At 31.0% G+C, this 18,280-nt stretch overlaps 1 protein-coding gene across 3 annotated transcripts in view; it reads left to right on the top strand.

Moving 5' to 3' along the window:
• The window catches only part of LOC129988459 (uncharacterized), a 31,397-nt gene extending 13,117 nt beyond the window's left edge, over nucleotides 1-18,280 (top strand). For 2 of the 3 annotated variants that reach the window (XM_056096690.1, XM_056096691.1), the window contains exons 2-7: nucleotides 4,350-4,401; nucleotides 11,356-11,407; nucleotides 11,492-11,587; nucleotides 13,932-13,991; nucleotides 15,610-15,843; nucleotides 18,038-18,280. In XM_056096690.1, the coding sequence (XP_055952665.1) occupies nucleotides 4,351-4,401; nucleotides 11,356-11,407; nucleotides 11,492-11,587; nucleotides 13,932-13,991; nucleotides 15,610-15,843; nucleotides 18,038-18,219 (675 nt within the window). In that variant the 5' untranslated portion in view covers nucleotide 4,350 and the 3' untranslated portion in view covers nucleotides 18,220-18,280. Of the gene's footprint in view, nucleotides 1-4,346; nucleotides 4,402-11,355; nucleotides 11,408-11,491; nucleotides 11,588-13,931; nucleotides 13,992-15,609; nucleotides 15,844-18,037 lie in introns of all 3 variants that reach the window. The other variant, XM_056096692.1, reaches the window with a different exon arrangement.

The raw sequence follows: 18,280 nt of genomic DNA, 5'->3' as shown, positions 1-18,280 counted from the left end.
GAAAGCTCTAAAATATGATACAAAACTAAATCAAATAGAAAATATAATTGCAAACATTTTAAAGCACAACGTTTGATAATAAATAACTATGCATGACAGAAAAAAATAAAAATCTTCGAAGAAAACAATTTAACATTGACAAAATTGCACGATTGTCATTAATTATTTTGAACACCGACACTGCTTCCCAAGCAGTAAACAATATTTCCACAAAAAAGAGTGTTATAAATTATGCTTAGTGTAATTTTTAAACCAGTGGAAGTGGTCTCCCTAAAACTTACTCGCGTACTCTCTAATAACGATGTCATCCCAGTGAATTCCCTGCATGAAATTAACATATAATAGGTAAGAAATACTAACTTTGGTGTAAATTTAGCATTTTTACTGAATCGATTGTTTCATCCTTGACGAGTATTTTAGAGATTAATCTCTGACATGCGATCAAAAGCATCCAAACATCGAATTTGGATTTCAGACTGAAGCTTTTGGATTTGGAATTCTTTTCATCATTAAATTCTTCGAATTTGGATTTCTTTTTGATTCTACAAGAATTTGATATATAACTGCAATTAAATCCATAACAACACGCGCCAAATTTGATATATTGTAGTTATTGCTTTTTTGAGTTATTGCATTGAAATATTTCTGAAAAAGCAGACAGACGGAGATTCATCCCTAGTTCAAAATTTTACCAAAATCCCCTTGCCGCATTTCGTTAAAATTTTGAAGGCGTCTATACTAAAGATGTTAAATCTGTTATCTTTATTTTGCAGTTATTGTGCGTATATTTGGAAAGCCAGACAAAAATACTTCCTCTCAACAGATTTTGCTCAAAATTTGATAGAAATCTACGAATTTGATTTTAACTCAATATACCAAATTTCATCGTATAGCTCAAAGCTTTAGTTATCTTCTCCGTCCAGCGTCTTTCAGTTATCTTTGACACAGACAGATAGAGGGTATTTTCTAAAAATGGGCTTTTCGAACGGAGGGAGGTCTAAACGTGGAGATTCGTCAAAATCTCGAGTTCGAATTTTTTTTTAAGATTACTACACTTTCTTACGATATACAAGAAATAAAGATGTTATGATTTTTTAAAACAGCTGTTCGGAAATAGAAATAATATCAATGAAAAACTAAATTTTAAAACTCATTCTCAATAATAAAATGAATATGAAAAATCAATACATGACACGAAGTTCTCTGAAATCACATTATATTGCATATCTTAAGTTTGCACATCACAAAAGGCACAATCTTCATTGCAAAATTATGCAAAATTCATGATGTTCATTTCAATTCTTATTCCTGCAGCATAAGACTTCTCAACTCCAGAGTTGCAAGAATCTCCCATTCATGTTTTTGTCCGTCGAATCTGACCTGCCAGATAAAAACATAGTTTGCCAAATCTGGATATTGTCGTTCTGAGGATATTTATTATAGATTAACGGCCCCTTGATTTCCGACAATCTGCCGATTTTTAAGCAAACATTTGAGTTACTCCAAATTAACTCAAACAATAAAGAACAAAACAATACATTTTATTGCGACGCGAGGTATTATGAGTTTCACAACAGGTTCACTAATCTTATTCTTAGGGGACAAGGTTTAACCATGCGACTTTCGATTGAAAAATATCGAAATTGGCTATCATTAACTAAAATCTTCATAAGCAACTATTCCTTTGAGAAGACTAGGTTGCTAACTATAAAGTCAGAAGATTTCATTTCGCTGAAAAAAGTATGATAATACTCGGAATTCTTTTTTTATCCTTTTTCTCAAAATTTAAAAGGATTATAGTTTAACAGATAATAATACTAATTTTCAGAATTTTTTCAGCTAAAATAAAGTTTTTTATTTTAAGAAGAAGACAGCATTACCGTCTAAAATACGCTGTTTTTGGTTGCTTCATTGTCACATACAGACATACATTTGTCCAAATTTATTCGCTATAACAAAACGAGTCAAAATTTCTTCTCGATTATTTGTAAACAGCTTTAAACGTTCTTGGTCGCTTTCTCTTAAAGGAAAAGTTTAATCATTACATGAAATATTTTCCTACCTAACTTTTAAAAGTCATGTTACTTAACCGAATCAAATAAGAAAAAAAAAACACTTACACAGATATATCTGAATGTAAAATTATACTGTACCTTTCGGGAATTACAAATAACAAATAATTTGGATATGATTATAAGCAATCTAACTGTAGTTGATATTTTCAGCAGATGAAAGTAAAAAAAATAAGTAGTACCAAGTAATTCAATCACGAATTCTATTACTGAAATATTCTGTAAGCTATTGTATGTGTAGTAAAATCCAATGAATACAATGCAACTTGATTTTAAAATTGTATTCTAATAATTATATAATATTTACAGATTCTTTGAGAAACCTAATTTGTAAGAGTGCGATTAAAGTAGTAAAAATGCGGTTACGAAGTATACACGGACGTTAAAGAACAAACATAAATTGTGTATTGCGAAATTGTGATAATTAAAGCTGAAAAAAGTTTTAAAAATAAAAAAAAACTATATTTTTGTGATAAATGAAAGCAAAATTAAATATCTAAAGGGGATAAATCAAATGATAAACTAGTAGCGCCATCTGAAAATGACGTCACTTCATACAAAAGCCGAACACTATAGAGATACCACATCTTAGATTTCTACGGTTTTATAGAACAATCCTAGTAATATCTTTTTTTTTTTGGTAACCTTATTCTAACACAGTACTCACGGATAAAACGATATTTTCAGGAACAGTATCAACAAAAAAAAAATTATATTTGCAGTCAGTCGAAAAAGTATCGGGACAATTGTTATTGCTCGTAATCTATCGAAGTTAAATTCAAGGTAAAACTGTCATTCGATTTAGATGAACGTCATCTTAAAAAAAAATGCAAACTGCATTCGCATAAGGGACCATCTATATATTTATTTTTGCACAACTTTCAAATTATATTATCTGATTCTGCATAATGAGAAAGTCCAGATATAAAACTTCAGGCATATCAGTTCAAAATAATTGGAGATAAACAAAAATTTAAAAAAAAAGGTTTTGGGGCTATTTCAGCATATACACATGTAGCAAAGAGTTTACTCTATTAATGCTTTTCGACTGTTTTACTTGCTTTATAATGCTTTTCGACCGACAAAGAGTTTATACTATTAATGCTATATTCTGTATTTAACAACATTAATTCTTGCTATCATGACACAGCTGAAAATTCTACAATCATCACTGATGATAAAATTTTGTATTTAGGAACACGGAATAAGAGTTTATTATTTTTTATACGTTTTACCTGCAGTAAAGGGAAACTTGGAAGAGTTTTGTACTTATCCTGGTTCTGATTCTTTCTAGTTTAAAAAACACCCGGTTATAATGAAATTTAATAGATCTTCCTTCGATTATTTATTTAAGGTAAAATATATAGTAAACATTAAATTTGAAATATTTAAGTACAATTAATACAAAAAAAAATGCTATTTTACCATCTTTTTGATGTTGAAATGTTGAGGTTTGTAAACTAAAACTCAATACCTTATAATAGTTTTTGGAAAAGTATTAACTTTCTTAATCCCATGTTTCAAATGCTTTTGAATTAAGCTTCTGTATTGAATTCAAAAATCAAATCTTAGATCCGAACCAAAATCTATTTATTCCTTTTGGAGTTCAAATTACATCCTACTCATGAAATTATAAAAAGTCTTTTGAATTGAAAGGACAGCTCTTTGAAACTAGAGCTGAATACCTTAAAAGACACTCCGTTACCTATATTTATATCCTTGATGATAATGATCGCCTCGATGGAGTAGTTAAATACCGAAGAGCAAGTCGAAAGGTCTTGGCTGCTAATCTTAAGAAGATTTTAAAGAGAAATCGTTACGCATTTTGAAAATATTTATATCATTAAAATGCTGTGGAATGCCTGAAAACTATAGTGTATAATTCTGTACAATATAATAAAATCACTTTCCAATTTTACACTGTTTCAATAATGCAAAACATTATTATTCTATATGTTTGCCGTTATTTCAAGTTTTATTGTATTACACAAAATATTGTGCCACCTAGTGTAGCTACAATATCTGGCTATAATCCCCATTTTTTCATAAATTTCATCTATAAATTATTTACATTTTGGCTAAGAAGCAATCTTATCATAACTTTATTACAATCTAGAGAAAGAACTATAACAAATAAACTTTTAACTAATTAATGGTCATTAGGAAAGTTAACATATAATAAAAGCATATTTTGATTTGTTAAAATATTAATTTCTTTTTTGTTAAATACATACTAACAAAATTCATACTCTGTTATTTTTTAATTCTCTTTTGCAGCATGAAGAATCCGAATACCAGCATGCTCAGAACATTAATTGTATTGGCTGTGGTAAGTACTGTAATCGAATTTTTTATCAATAGAAGTTTGATTCTTCATACTCCTAAGCATATAGACTCATTATATTGATTTTGTTCCCAGAAATTTTTATACGGAATAAAAAAACTTTTCGTAGATTATCCCAATCTATAATCAGATCGCCATACAACATGGGGTCCCAAACGACGTTTAATTGGTGAAAATCGCAAAAATATAGAGATTCAAAGAACTGTTGGAAACTGTAAAAAATTAATTAAAAAAATCAAATGTGTTTCAGCTATGAAATTCTTTTAAGTGAAAACACATTCCGAAAAGTCTTTTTTTCATGCTGGTAACATGTGCAATTGATCATCTAAGGGATCGCAAATGACTGAAAACGAAAAAGTAGTTTAGAACCTATATTTGCAAAAATATTAAAACTTGAAGAAAAATAAAAGCTTGAAAATGTAAGGAATTTTATATCCTATAATTTGATAAAAGTATGAGAACTGGGGAGTTTTTAAGATATTCAAGAAAAACTAAAATGGGAACCAGAAAAAATCGCCCCAACATCACTACTGATGTTCGCAAAGAGCCTTCTCAAATTCGAAAGACAAATTATGAGCAAGGATAAGCATTATGTAGATGAAAGGATAGGTATTATGTAGATGAAAAATTATCTGAAAACATAAGTAATGTTTTTCAATGAAAATCGCAAATCGGCTGGAGTTCGCACGCTGGATGCTTGATGCCACACAGGAAGATGCACACTTTTCTGTAAGAATTTTATTCTCAGATGAAGCCTGCTTTACAAGATAAGGTGTCTTCAACACCCACAATGCGAATATTTGGCCATTTAAAAATCCCCACATCACTATCTCGTAGGACGTACAAGACAAGTTTGATATTAACAACTGAGCAGACTCATCTATTTGGACCGTATCTTCTGCCCGAAAGCCTCAGCGGCAAAAAGCATCTTGTTTTCTTCCAGCACGTTCCTCCAGATTTACTGCAAGGAAAGCCGACAACTGTACGCCAGAAAATTTGGTCAATGCATGATGTAGTACCAGCACAATTTAGTTACATTCGTGAAACCTGACTTCTTGTTTGCGAATGAAGTATAACGACCAACAATTCTACAATATTCTTTAATGAATACTCGCTCGCTGCTTTTATTTTTCTCGAACGCTTTTAAAAATTACATACGAGAAGACTTCTTCTGGATTACCTTGTTCCTAATCCTCGCATTTATAGGGCCATTCTTTTCGCCAGACTTATTGTGTTTTCGACGTCAGTTTTTGCGATTTTCACTGAATAAACGCTACATGCGACCCTATGTTTTCTGGTTTCATCTACTTAATGCCTAATATCCTTTTTCTGAATTTGTTTTTCGCATTTCACAACGCTCTCTGCAAACATCGGTACTGATGTTGCAGCGATGTTTTTCTGGTTACCATTTTAGTTTTTCTTGAATATCTTTAAAACTTTCCGGTTCTCACACCGCACACTGACATCAAATTATAGAATATAAAATTCTTTACATTTCCAAGCTTTTGTATTTCTTGAAGTTTTAATATTTTTCCAAAGATGAGTTCTAAACTACTTTCTCCTTCTCAGTAATTTACGATCCCCTAAATTATCAAATCCGCCTCCTACCAGCATAAAAAAACCTTTAAAAATGTGCTTTCACTTTAGAAAATTCATAGTTGAAACACCATTTGTTATTTTTTTATTAATTTTTTACAGTTTCCAACAGTTCTCCGACTCTATATTTTTGCGATTTTCACCAATTAAACAACGTCGTTTGGCACACCATACAAATCCATGTTGTATGGTGATTTCTTTATCCTCCTTATGCCTACTTCCATCCCTCTGAATTTGTCGGTTGAATTCCGCAACACCCGGTATATATATATATATATATATATATATATATATATATATATATATATATATATATATATATATATATATATACAAGTAAATAATCCAAAAAATAAGCATTATGAAACGAATTCTTGTTTAATTCATAATTTTTATTTGGTTTAATTTTGATACTATTTTTTTCTCTTAACTTTGTTTTTATTACAAATTAGAAAGAATCACTATGCATCGGGTCCCAAACGACGTTTAGGGGGTGAAAATCGCAAAAATATAGGGAATCGGAGAACTACTGGAATCGGTAAAAAAGTAATAAAAAAAAATAGCAAATGGTGTTTCAAATACGAATTTTTTTTAAGTGAAAGCACATTCTTAAAAGCTGTTTTTCATGTAAATAACATGCCGATTTGATGAACCAGGGGGTCGTGAATTATTGAAAACGAAAAAGCAGTTTAGAACCCTCATCTTCAAAAATATTTAAACTTTAAGAAAAATAAAATCTTTAAAATATAAAGAATTTTAAACTCTTTAATTTGATATAAGTCTGTAGTGTGAAAACTGAAGAGGTTTTTTGATCTTCAAGAAAAACTAAAATGTTTGTCGGGAAACATCACTGCAACATCAGCATTGATGTTTACAGAGGATGTTGTCAAATTCGAAAGGTAAATTTAGAGATGTGATAGTCGGCATGAAGGAGGGGGAAAATTATCATAAAACATAGGGTCGCAGGAGACGTTTATTCTGTGAAACTCTCAAAAACAGACATCGAAAGGACAATTAGCCTGGCGAAAAGAATAACCTTATGAATGCGAGGATTTGGAACAAGGAGGTCGAGAAGAAGAAGCTTTCTCGTATGTAAATTTTCCAGGAGTTTGAGGAATATAAAAGCAGCGAGCATTGCAGAATTGATGGTTCGAGGAGTATAAAGCAGCTTGTATTCATTAAAGAGCAGTGCGGAATTGATAGTCGATAAGTTTCATTTGTAAACAACATTTCTGATTTCACGAATGACGAATATGCGGAAATGGATTTAATTTATGGCCGAGCTGATGGTAATGGACGCCTAGCACAAATAACATACCAAGAGCAATATCCAAGTAGGCGTTGTCCAAACCACAGCACCTTTGCAAATGCTGATCGACGGTTGCTGGAGACAGGATCCTTTAAAATATTGGGGACAAATGCAGGGTAAGAACGGAGTGTGCGCACACCTGAAACAGAAAACCGAGTTTTGTAGCGCTTTGCCGATACCCCAACGACAAGCACGCGATCAGTTGCAGCTGAATTGAGTGTTCGGCACGCTGGATGCTTGGTGCCACACAGGAATATGCACTCTTTCCTGGAAGAATTTTATTCCTGGATTTTCTCAGACCTGTTGATTGGCCTTCACGTTCAACGGACCTCAATTCCTTGGATTTCTTCTTCTGGGCCACATGAAATCTCTTGCTTATTAGACGCCTTTGGACAGTGGAAGATCTCGTAGCATGGATCGTCGTCGCTACTGGAAAAATCGCAAGCACATTTGGTATGTTTGAGCGCGTCCGGCGATCCTTTAAACTTCGCTGTCGGTTATGTAATGACCTTCGCGGCCGCAACATTGAGTAATTTTTATAAAAGTTTCCCATCGTCTCCTTTCTTATATTAAAAAGATTTGCCGTTTGCGATTTTATATTTATTTCTTTGGAAATTCTTATCTCCTTTTTCCTTACTATCACTCATCAGAATTTTTCGGTTGAATTTTGCAATACCTTCTGTAAACATCGGTGCCGATGTTGCAGCGATATTTACCGGCAAACATTTTAGTTGTTCTTGAATATTTTAAAACCTCCTCAGTTTTCACACTACAGACTGGTGATTCTTTACCCTCTTGATGCCTACTATGACTGCTCTGAGTTTGTCGGTCGAATTCGGCAACACCCTATATATATATATATATATATATATATATATATATATATATATATATATATATATATATATATATATATATATATGGAGCTGAAAATTACTGATGCATGAGTTGATAGATCATACTGGAAGTTGCATCTTTCTTCATGGCGGAAATTCATTTAGGATAATAGTATAGTTCTAAATGAAAATATAGTTTTCTGATGAAATGAAAATATTGCTAAGGTTAGATTCCAATATAATGATGCATAGTATTGTGCAGTCAGTTTCATTCGTCTTTATAATTATTCCTCGCTCTATAAATGTGCTAGTTAAGCTGTTAAGTGTCCACTTTAGCTGCCAGCGAATATGTCGGATGCTTTCTAAGTCTGCTTTTTAACCACTTCTGATGTGTTAACATTGCATGAAAAAATATTAAACTGTTTAATTGGTTTGTTTGGCTTACGTTTGTAGTGCACATACAAGTAAATCGTCCATCTAATGCCAACAGATTTCAAATGAGCACTGAAAATTTTAATTTTATAAAACATCCTACGGCTTCACCAAAAGAAGGAGCTAAAAATTAATAATATCGTTAGGGTAATGAAAATATGGATAGAAACAAATAACGCAAGATTAGCAAAAATATGATTCAATGATAGAGAACAGATTTTGCCTGAAAGATAAGTCAACTAAACTTGAGATCTATAGCTCCTAGAAAACTTGCCGAAAGTAAAAGAAAATTAAAGGGTGTAATTATAACAGAAAATTGCTAATGACATAAAACCCATAGTTTTGTGAAAGTTAAACACAACTTTTAGAAGACATAAATGACACAAAAGATTTGTAAAAGGGATTAGAAAATTTCTTGCACCCATTTTTCTTCCTTAAAAAACTTTTATTCTGTACATAGTTTTAAAATTATCTTTTTAAAGATGTCCTTTCCCCACGACTCAGTCGCAGATTTAGACATTAAAATTATACTTAATTTATAGATTAAAATTTGAGCTGAAACAGGTACTCTATTTACAAATTCTCTATTCTCTACAAAAGTAATGGATTTTCTTCAATAGAATTAAAAGAATAAAAATAAAAAAAACAGATCTCTATTAGCAAAGATATTTACATTCTAATTTTACCTTTATGATCTCCAGGAGAAGTGGAATATAAGTGCATATCATCAAGGGGAATAAGAGGTCAGCGTCATCCGTCATTAGCACGACCAGTCATGAGAAATACTATTAAAAAATTACTTTTTGGATAATATGTTCTTTAAAGGACGCTTGCATTTTCTTATTCCTGAAATAAATTAAAAGTTCTCACCGGCCACCTTCAAGATCTTACACCCTTTCGGGTAGGTGGGTCGTCTTGGGGTAGACCAAATGAATTAAAGACATTAAAAAGAATTTTTCTTCCTCAATATTTATAATGAAATAAAATCAAATTATTAAACAATGGATAAAGCAATGAAATCGATTTAAATTACAATGCAACAATGGACTAAAGAGCTGTCATTGTGAACTAAAAAAAATATTTCTAAGAAATGCCAAAATTAAGGAAACATTTTCTCATTAACTAAATAGTTATCTTTAAAGAGATTATTTTGATTTTTAAAATGACACGACATTTTTTTTACAAAAATATTTTTCGAGTAATATTCCAAAATATTCAGCAATCTCATCTAGTTTTTATTCATTTTTAATTCCAATTAATGTTTCCAAAATCCATTGCTAAGGTACGCACATTTCTAATATCCAAACTATGTATGTATATGCCAAATGTGGTATTTAAATGGCAAATGACTTGAACTGCATAGGTCTAATACAAATGCGAATTCATTTAATTATTAGTATAGATAATTCCTCAAATATGAGAAATTATCTCTGATCAAACAGAATCAATTATCGTGATAATCCATGACAAACATAACTGCTCATATCATCTAAAATTTAGTCAAACATTTTCTTGTTATTCGTTATGATGTTACACCACTTTTCCTCTTACAAGATACGCAATGGACTTCAAAACTAGAGTGGAATATTTCACATGTGAGCGCTGAAATAATTGTCTTCATTCATTTATATATCTGATATATATATATATATATATATATATATATACATTGGTAATAAATGATTATAACAATAATACAAGGCTCTCAGAGAGCATTCGCAGGAGAGAGACTTCCCACGACTTTTCAAGCCTGCTAAACGTTTGTTACTCACTTAATTTGAAATCGAATGCCAACTCACTACTATTCCAATGTTCGATTTAGCCCTGATTCCATACTGTCCGATTCCAGATTTATCCCTTGGCCTTTTAAAGTTCCTAAAACATGGGCATAGAAACTTAATGAAAGGTTTCCTGATGTATCTATTAATTTCTAAAATTTTTCCCCAGGACAATGGTAACTGACCCAACATCTATTCAGCGTCAGTCAGTGCTGTCTGTATAGTTCCTTATTATGATACTAACTGCACTGGAAAGTAATATTGCAAATTCGTAACCTTACATATATTGTTTATTTCCTCATTCATAATTTAATTTTTATTTCTCACTCTCTCTCAGGATTGTTGTTTAAGTTTTTTAAATTATGTTGTTTTTTTCTTAACAATAATTTAGATAACCAGAATTGATATTTTCATATTTCATAAGTCACTTAATACGCACCACCATCTTCTTCAATTAGAATTGGAAGGGGGGAAAAAAACTCTTATAGTTGCGTACAGTTCTGTCTTTTTTCGACTTCATGTATAGGCAAGAAATCCCATATTTATGCTTGTTAGAACAAAAAATAAATTAGGAATTGAATGGTGATTAGTTGATAGAAGGTTAGTTTCTTTTCACAAAATTTCGAAAATGAGGCTGGTAAAATCGTTAGTTAAATGAGAATTTTCCAATATTTTAAAATTATGTTTTTAGTTTCTGTATAGATTAATATTTTTTTTAATGACAGGATATAAAATCAGAATATGTTCTTTTATTAATTTTTTTAATATTATAAGGAGTTAAAGATCTTATGACTGAATCGACTTTATTGGCCTGTGCAATATAGTTCCTCGTTTTCTCTACAAAATGAGGGTCATACATGCAAGAAAGGATGAAACATTAATAATTAGTTCACCTTGTATTATTTTCTGCATGATTAAAGAATGTTTATAATTTTGTAATTCATGCCAGTATTTAAAAAAAAATTGTTTTGATTCATTATTTTTATAGGTATTTGTTGCTATTGCAAAAAAATTAAAAATGAATCAGGAAACAGGCACAGGTAAGTAAATTATATAATTTCATTCATTTTTATGTTATAATATATATATATATATATATATAATAAGCAATTTGTAAATTCCAGATGGCATGCATATGGAAAGAATGACCTTCAATGGCCAAGAGAACGATGATTTAGACTTTGATTTACCAAATAATTTACCAGAGGGTTTCCTAAATAGTAAGTTCTTCTTAAGAAAGGGTTTCTAAACTTTATGGTAAAATATTTTATTAAAAAATTAATCGAATTAATTTAATTAAAAATTAATTTAAAATTTTCATTATATATTACTGAATAAAAAATAATCTTACAGAATTTTAAAGCTAGAAAAATGAAAGCTTTTTTTAAGGTACCTATTTTATCACCAAGCACTTTTTTCTTTCACTGAATTTTGTCAAAATATGTTTATATTTTATAACATTGTTTTTAGTGTTTTAATTATTGTGTTTATACACATACGAATTGTTAAGATGTTAAATATTTTTTTTGTTTGCACTTTATCACATCCATGTAATAAAGAGTAAATTTCATAAAATAATTTTTATTTTACGTAATTTTACAATCTTTTTTGTACAGTGTATATAAGGACACAAAAACATGATTTCTTTCTCTAATTTCATATCAATCAAATGCGTGCGGATGAACTACAGCCGGCGAGAAAGTAAGGAATGAGAACTTCTTATCGAGTTGTCAGATGCAATGGTTAAAAGACAGTTGAAGTTACAGGCTGAAAATCAGTTTTTCAGTCACTCGTAATTTCGAAGCAATTGAAACAATTAAAAAACTTTCAGTGCAAAGTTTGTTCATTATGATGAATAAATAATTCACTTAATTGAAATTATCATTTTATTTTCAATAATAAGGGAGTTAAAGTGGAAATCAAATGCGTGCGGATGAACTACAGCCGGCGAGAAAGTAAGGAATGAGAACTTCTTATCGAGTTGTCAGATGCAATGGTTAAAAGACAGTTGAAGTTACAGGCTGAAAATCAGTTTTTCAGTCACTCGTAATTTCGAAGCAATTGAAACAATTAAAAAACTTTCAGTGCAAAGTTTGTTCATTATGATGAATAAATAATTCACTTAATTGAAATTATCATTTTATTTTCAATAATAAGGGAGTTAAAGTGGAAATCAAAATTCCAATTCCAGTCCTTTCCAGCTTCTTTGGGATGGATTTGTCCATTCCCAAACTCGGTTGTGTTTTTTCCCCAAATAAAGTCAAGAGAACTATTGCAATGCAATTTTTGTAAGACCTCTACTTTGAAGTCAATTTCGTATATATTATTGGTTTAAAATAAAACTAGCTGTCTTTTGCGATCAGTTTGTTCACCTAAATTATTGACCTTTTAAGGCCGCTAAGCGATTAATATGTTCAACTTATTACTTGTAACCACTGCAAAGCACAACTTTAACTCAATCATAAACCATAAATCACTATGTATCACTATAAATCGTGTACTATAAATTATACATATAAAACATTGTACTATAAGGCTACGAATTAAAAAGTGAATATGCATTTACGAGTATGAAAAAGTATATATGTATATACGAAATAAGAGCAAGAGTGAAAATTCTGTTTAAAAAAAAAAATCCGAAAAAAAAAACTCAATTATTTTTTAAATGTTAAATTTAACATTGGCAAAAGAACATGGTTGAGTGCTTTCATGGAAGAGGTTGAATTTTATAATAGTATTAAATACAGAATATGTATCCAATGATTTTTTAAAAAAAATATTACAAATTAAAAAAAGACAATTATACGGAAATGAAATTGATACCATTAAAAAGACAATTTTTTGAACTTTAAGGCAATGCCAAACACCATTTTCGTGAGATAATAGTTTTGAAATATATTTATTTCTATAGAAAAGTCATAGCTTTATTCATCTGAGGATGGTTAAGCCTATTTTCGCACTCTACTAAACTTTGTTTGATATCTATTTCTATAATCTTGGTTTCTTTTACATTTTTTTCCTTTGTCTGAATTTAGATTCAAGTGATGGAGAGCCGTTTCCCGGAAATTTCTTATAATCTTTTATATATCCGATAATTAGCTAAGAAAAGCTTCAATTAAGTGCAAATGTAAAAGGAAACCGCCCATTGCAGAGTCTGAAGCGTTGGTGTGACGGTTCGTTTACATCTGAACTGTTGCCACTGTGACGTCTCTTAAGAGCAATAATAGTCAACAACCTTTTAGTGCAATATTTTTTTAATAGGTAATTAATTACACACATCACAAGTACACATATATGAAGTGGTTTCAGCATTTAAATGAGGCGTTTGTTAACAGAGGGACATATTCTTCGAAACACATCACACACAATAACATTTTCACGTCACTCCATCAAGGCTTCTCTCGTTCTGCTCTTTCTTTTTGAGTTTGCAGATAGAGGGAGCTAGTCAGTACACCACTCAAAGAAAAATAATAAGAATGATTTATGTGCCACGTACGTTAGCATTTTATATATATTGATGACTTTCATAATTACTGAAAATTAAATTTTGACATTTCGTTATAGACCCTACTATCCGCCTCATGATCAGATATCAGCACAACAGGGCACAACAAACTACCAGAGGTAAGTATTATTCCAAAACTCTAAATTCCTTCTTTTAAGCATGTGTATCTATTTAATAAAAGTATTTTCGAAATATCCAAGTAAGTCATTGATTCGTTTCTTGATATCATAGTTTACAGTTTAGATAACTAAATGGATTTGAAAAAGACTTTGATATGATGTCTTAGAAAAGTAAGATAATGAGAAAATTTCTGAAACTTTCTGCGTATCAACTCTACTTAGTTTATTTGATGAGAAATCACACTTTTACCACTACATAAAGAACTATAGTATCACTAGCATAAAAAAGTAAGCGAGTTTCGAATTTCTAGTCTGATATACTATGACATGATAATGTTTTAAGCTTGATAGGTTTATCTTTACTTCGTTTGCTCCTGTTAGTAAAGAATACTGTACGATATCTCCATGATGTTATTCGATATTCTAAATGCTGAACAAAATCGTGAAAATATCGTAACAATCAATTTTACTCGATATTTATTTGCAGATTTAAAAATATGCAAGTATGCAAATAAAAGGAATTACAATAACTCAAGGTATCAGCAAATTTACAGAAAAAAAACAGAAAAGAAAAGGTTTACAGAGCCTATTGAATGTGACAGAACAAATATGAATAAAGGATGGAAAGAACATGTGCTTGCTAGAGACATACACTGGAACCATTACAATGGAATACACTGCATTTGTTAAAAGTTTTCAGACGATATGTTTTTTGGCCCTAACTTTTTTTTTAAGGAAAATTTCTTAATAATGTAAATTAGTAGTTTGTAACTTTAATCATCCTACACGGTGGAAACTAATGATATGTGTGAAAATGGTTAGCTTAAAAAAACATCAAATATGAATTTGAAAAATTGAAAGCAGAAGTTTTGAGAGGAGCTGATATTATATTATATTTTCCTTTTGCATCAAGTTGCATGGTCTGAAGTTTTCCTTCCAATATCCCCTCTTTGTTTGTTATTGATGACTGTCTATAACACACTGTTTAACATTCGCATAAATTCTTAATTAGTGACATAACTATTTTCATCATAAAGATTGTACACAGTTTCAAAATGTCACTTCAAGTCCCGTCATTGGAATAAAAATCACTTTGAGAATCGTTTTCAAAACATTCACTACTACTAACAAAATTTATAAAATTTTCTTTTTTCATTTTGGGCTCACTATATTAAAAACTGAGTACAAAAGGCGGTGATATAACATGGAGATGTCTACTACTAAGCTGTTGATGTTTAAATCTTGCCCGCATTCAGTTTCGTCAAGTTGCATCTTATCACGGCTCTGGTGACGTACGACCGCAGCAACCAAGCACTGTTGTCACCTGAGAGTTTACTTATGACTATTAAGGGTTAATTTATTTCGGGGCAGTGCTGCAGAATCATTTTACTCTTCTTTTCAAAATATCAAAAGCGTTTTTCTAAATTTTAAGCTGAAGGTAAAATTCCTAAGTGGAAACATAAAGATCATTGATCGTAATAACAAATACCTTATATTTAAATAATATAAAATTTTATTTATTTTTCTTGATAACTACCCAAATCAGTTTTTCAATGCTTCTGCTAATGTTGTTAAAAAGTTTTATGTGTAAGTAAGTTTCTTTTTCTTTAATCCCAAGGAGATGCAAAAATGACAAACTGTATGCAAAAAAATGGAATGAATAGTTTGAGATTGTTTATGATGGGAATCACACCCAAATGTGATGAAAATGGCAATCTTCAATCCAAGCAGTGCTATGACCACAGTGAGCAATGCGTGTGTGTCCGAAAAGATGGCTCCATGATCAACAAGCCTTCCACAAACATAAAAGGATGCCAATGCTTGGCGACAAAAGACGAGGAAGAGAATTCAGGTAACTAATCATAAGCATTTCAAAGAATTTAGTTGATTTAATTTAGATTTGCATTTCATTAAAATTCATTCAATGAATTAATTTTTTCAAACATTTATTTTACATGATTTCATTTCTGGTATTAAAATTTACATTTTATAACCGACCTTTCTCAGCCTTCCTGTCGTTCTATAATTTTGAAATTTTATTCGATCGCATTTCTTTAGCTGATATGAAATACACAAATTTAGATTTAAATTTAATTTAAAAGAATTTAACTCTTTATAAATAAAAAAATGATTTCAGCTTTCTATAATATTTACCATAATAAATAATAAATTAACGACTAAAATTTAGAAAAAAAAGTGTTAAAATTATTCGTTAAGTGTATAAGCACAAGTGTGTTTTTAAAAGTAAATTTTATTAGATTGAAACTTCATATATTTGTTACTCCAATCATGAAACCAAAGCCCCCGTCTGAAAAAAGAAGTTTGAGACTGTGGCAACACATGATGCTGTAACGAAATAAAAAGAGGGATGAAAACTCAAAAACAAACAGACAGAATATTTTATAATTACAGATTATCGGTTATTATTATTGTGTAACAGACTAATTTATTTATTTACACATCTTTGTGTTCTATGCCTAATATGCTGAAAACGTACCACCACATTATTAACGGCCGAACAAGGAATGAAGGAGACATATGTAACGATGCTGTCTTTTAAGTCCGCTTTGTTGGTTATACGTCCTTGATAAATTCTCGAATAATAAGATAATTCTCGAATTGAGACTTTCATCAGTGAATGACTTCGAATCATATTTTTTTACTCTTCTTGCCGTATGACCAGTTGTACTGTCTTAAATTAACACTACATACAACATGATAATCCAGGAGACTGCTGTATCGGTCACTGGTGACAGTACACCTAATGGGCCCGTGCACTATGGTTTCTTCGAAGAAGTACAGGACGACAATGAAATTCATAGTATGTGTGCATGAGGGACTTGTAGCGTCTGTTGTTGCATGGCAGGAGGATTGGTGGAAGCCTTTATGAGGCAGTTCTGTGCGTTCACAGCACCATCTAAGTGAAAATGAGCCTCGTCTGTCCATTAGATATATGATGGCCAATACTCATTCATTTGTATTTTTGTATCTTGTGATTCCAATTCTTGTATTAAAAGAATTTACATTATGAAGTTGTACCATTACATCTTGTAAGGGTACAACTTCAGAATTTTGCGAAAATTCATACGCATGGCTGCATACGGAATTTCCAGTGTTGTTGAATGGCCATTTACAGTAGCAAATAAAGAAACTCGCAGATGCCTCAGTTGTTGCAACTGGAATTTCTTCCACAATTGCTGTCTCCATCTAACGGCGTCCTCTTCGCAATGCCACATCTTAGAAATCGGTTTCTTCAAACTTCCGCATCATACCTTTAATTGCACTTACAAACGTGGGTCTTTAGTTTGAGTCTTTTACACACCTGTAAGCATGAAATGCTACTGCAGCATTGCTCGCATTCTGATAAAAGAGTTTAGGAATATTGTTTTCTGTTCTTTATGGGTGAATATTTTATTGGACCACTCGTATCGCTTTTAGAGCGAAATGAAATGAGCTACTCATTAACATAGGATTTTAAGTAGAGTAGCGCCATCAATTGGCAAAAATTCAAAATATTTTTTTTAAGAAACTTTGACTCTATGGTCTAAATAACATATATCTGAAGTTTAAATTGAATTCGTTCAATACTAATTGAACTACGAGTCTCTGAGTACCATTTTAACCACCCTGTATATCAAACGTAAATCTAAAATGTCAGTTTATTTTGTATGTTTAATCATTTGAACTTTAATGTGCATGAAAACGCTGTATTTCAAATTCTCAACAAGTTAGATTATAATTTGAGCTTAGCTCATTGATTTTTTATATAAAAAATTTGGAATGTGCCTATGGGCTGGCATCTAGACATAGTGTGCAGACAACTAGAGTGTTGTCTGCTCACTATGGTTAGGTATATTACTATGGTATATTCCTCCAAGTAACAACCAGAGGTTTTTTTTTTTAGTTATGCTACTATCACACTAAGTAAACTATATATTATTTTTTGAAAATCTAAATTTGAAACAGCAAAATTTTCAAAAGGTAGAAATTTTCTATTTATTAGTAAATGCATCAAGGGAAATTAAGGATCCAATATTATTTTCTAGATCTGATTGGCGGCTACATACCCCAGTGCGAAGCGGATGGAACGTTTATGAAAAAACAATGTCATTATTCTACAGGCTATTGTCACTGCGCCGATCCAGTTACTGGAAAGAACACGACCGTGCCAGCAAGGATGGATGTTGACATTAACTGCGATGCTCCAAGTGAATCTGAAACACACTGAAAATATGTAACATTTAATAAAAGATTTTGCGTCTTGTACTGCAAAAGCAATTGAACAACAA

Source organism: Argiope bruennichi, chromosome 10, assembly GCF_947563725.1.
Source record: "Argiope bruennichi chromosome 10, qqArgBrue1.1, whole genome shotgun sequence".
NCBI lineage: Eukaryota > Metazoa > Arthropoda > Arachnida > Araneae > Araneidae > Argiope > Argiope bruennichi.
Note: the sequence above shows the minus strand (reverse complement) of the source record. Positions and strands in the feature narration are given on the sequence as shown.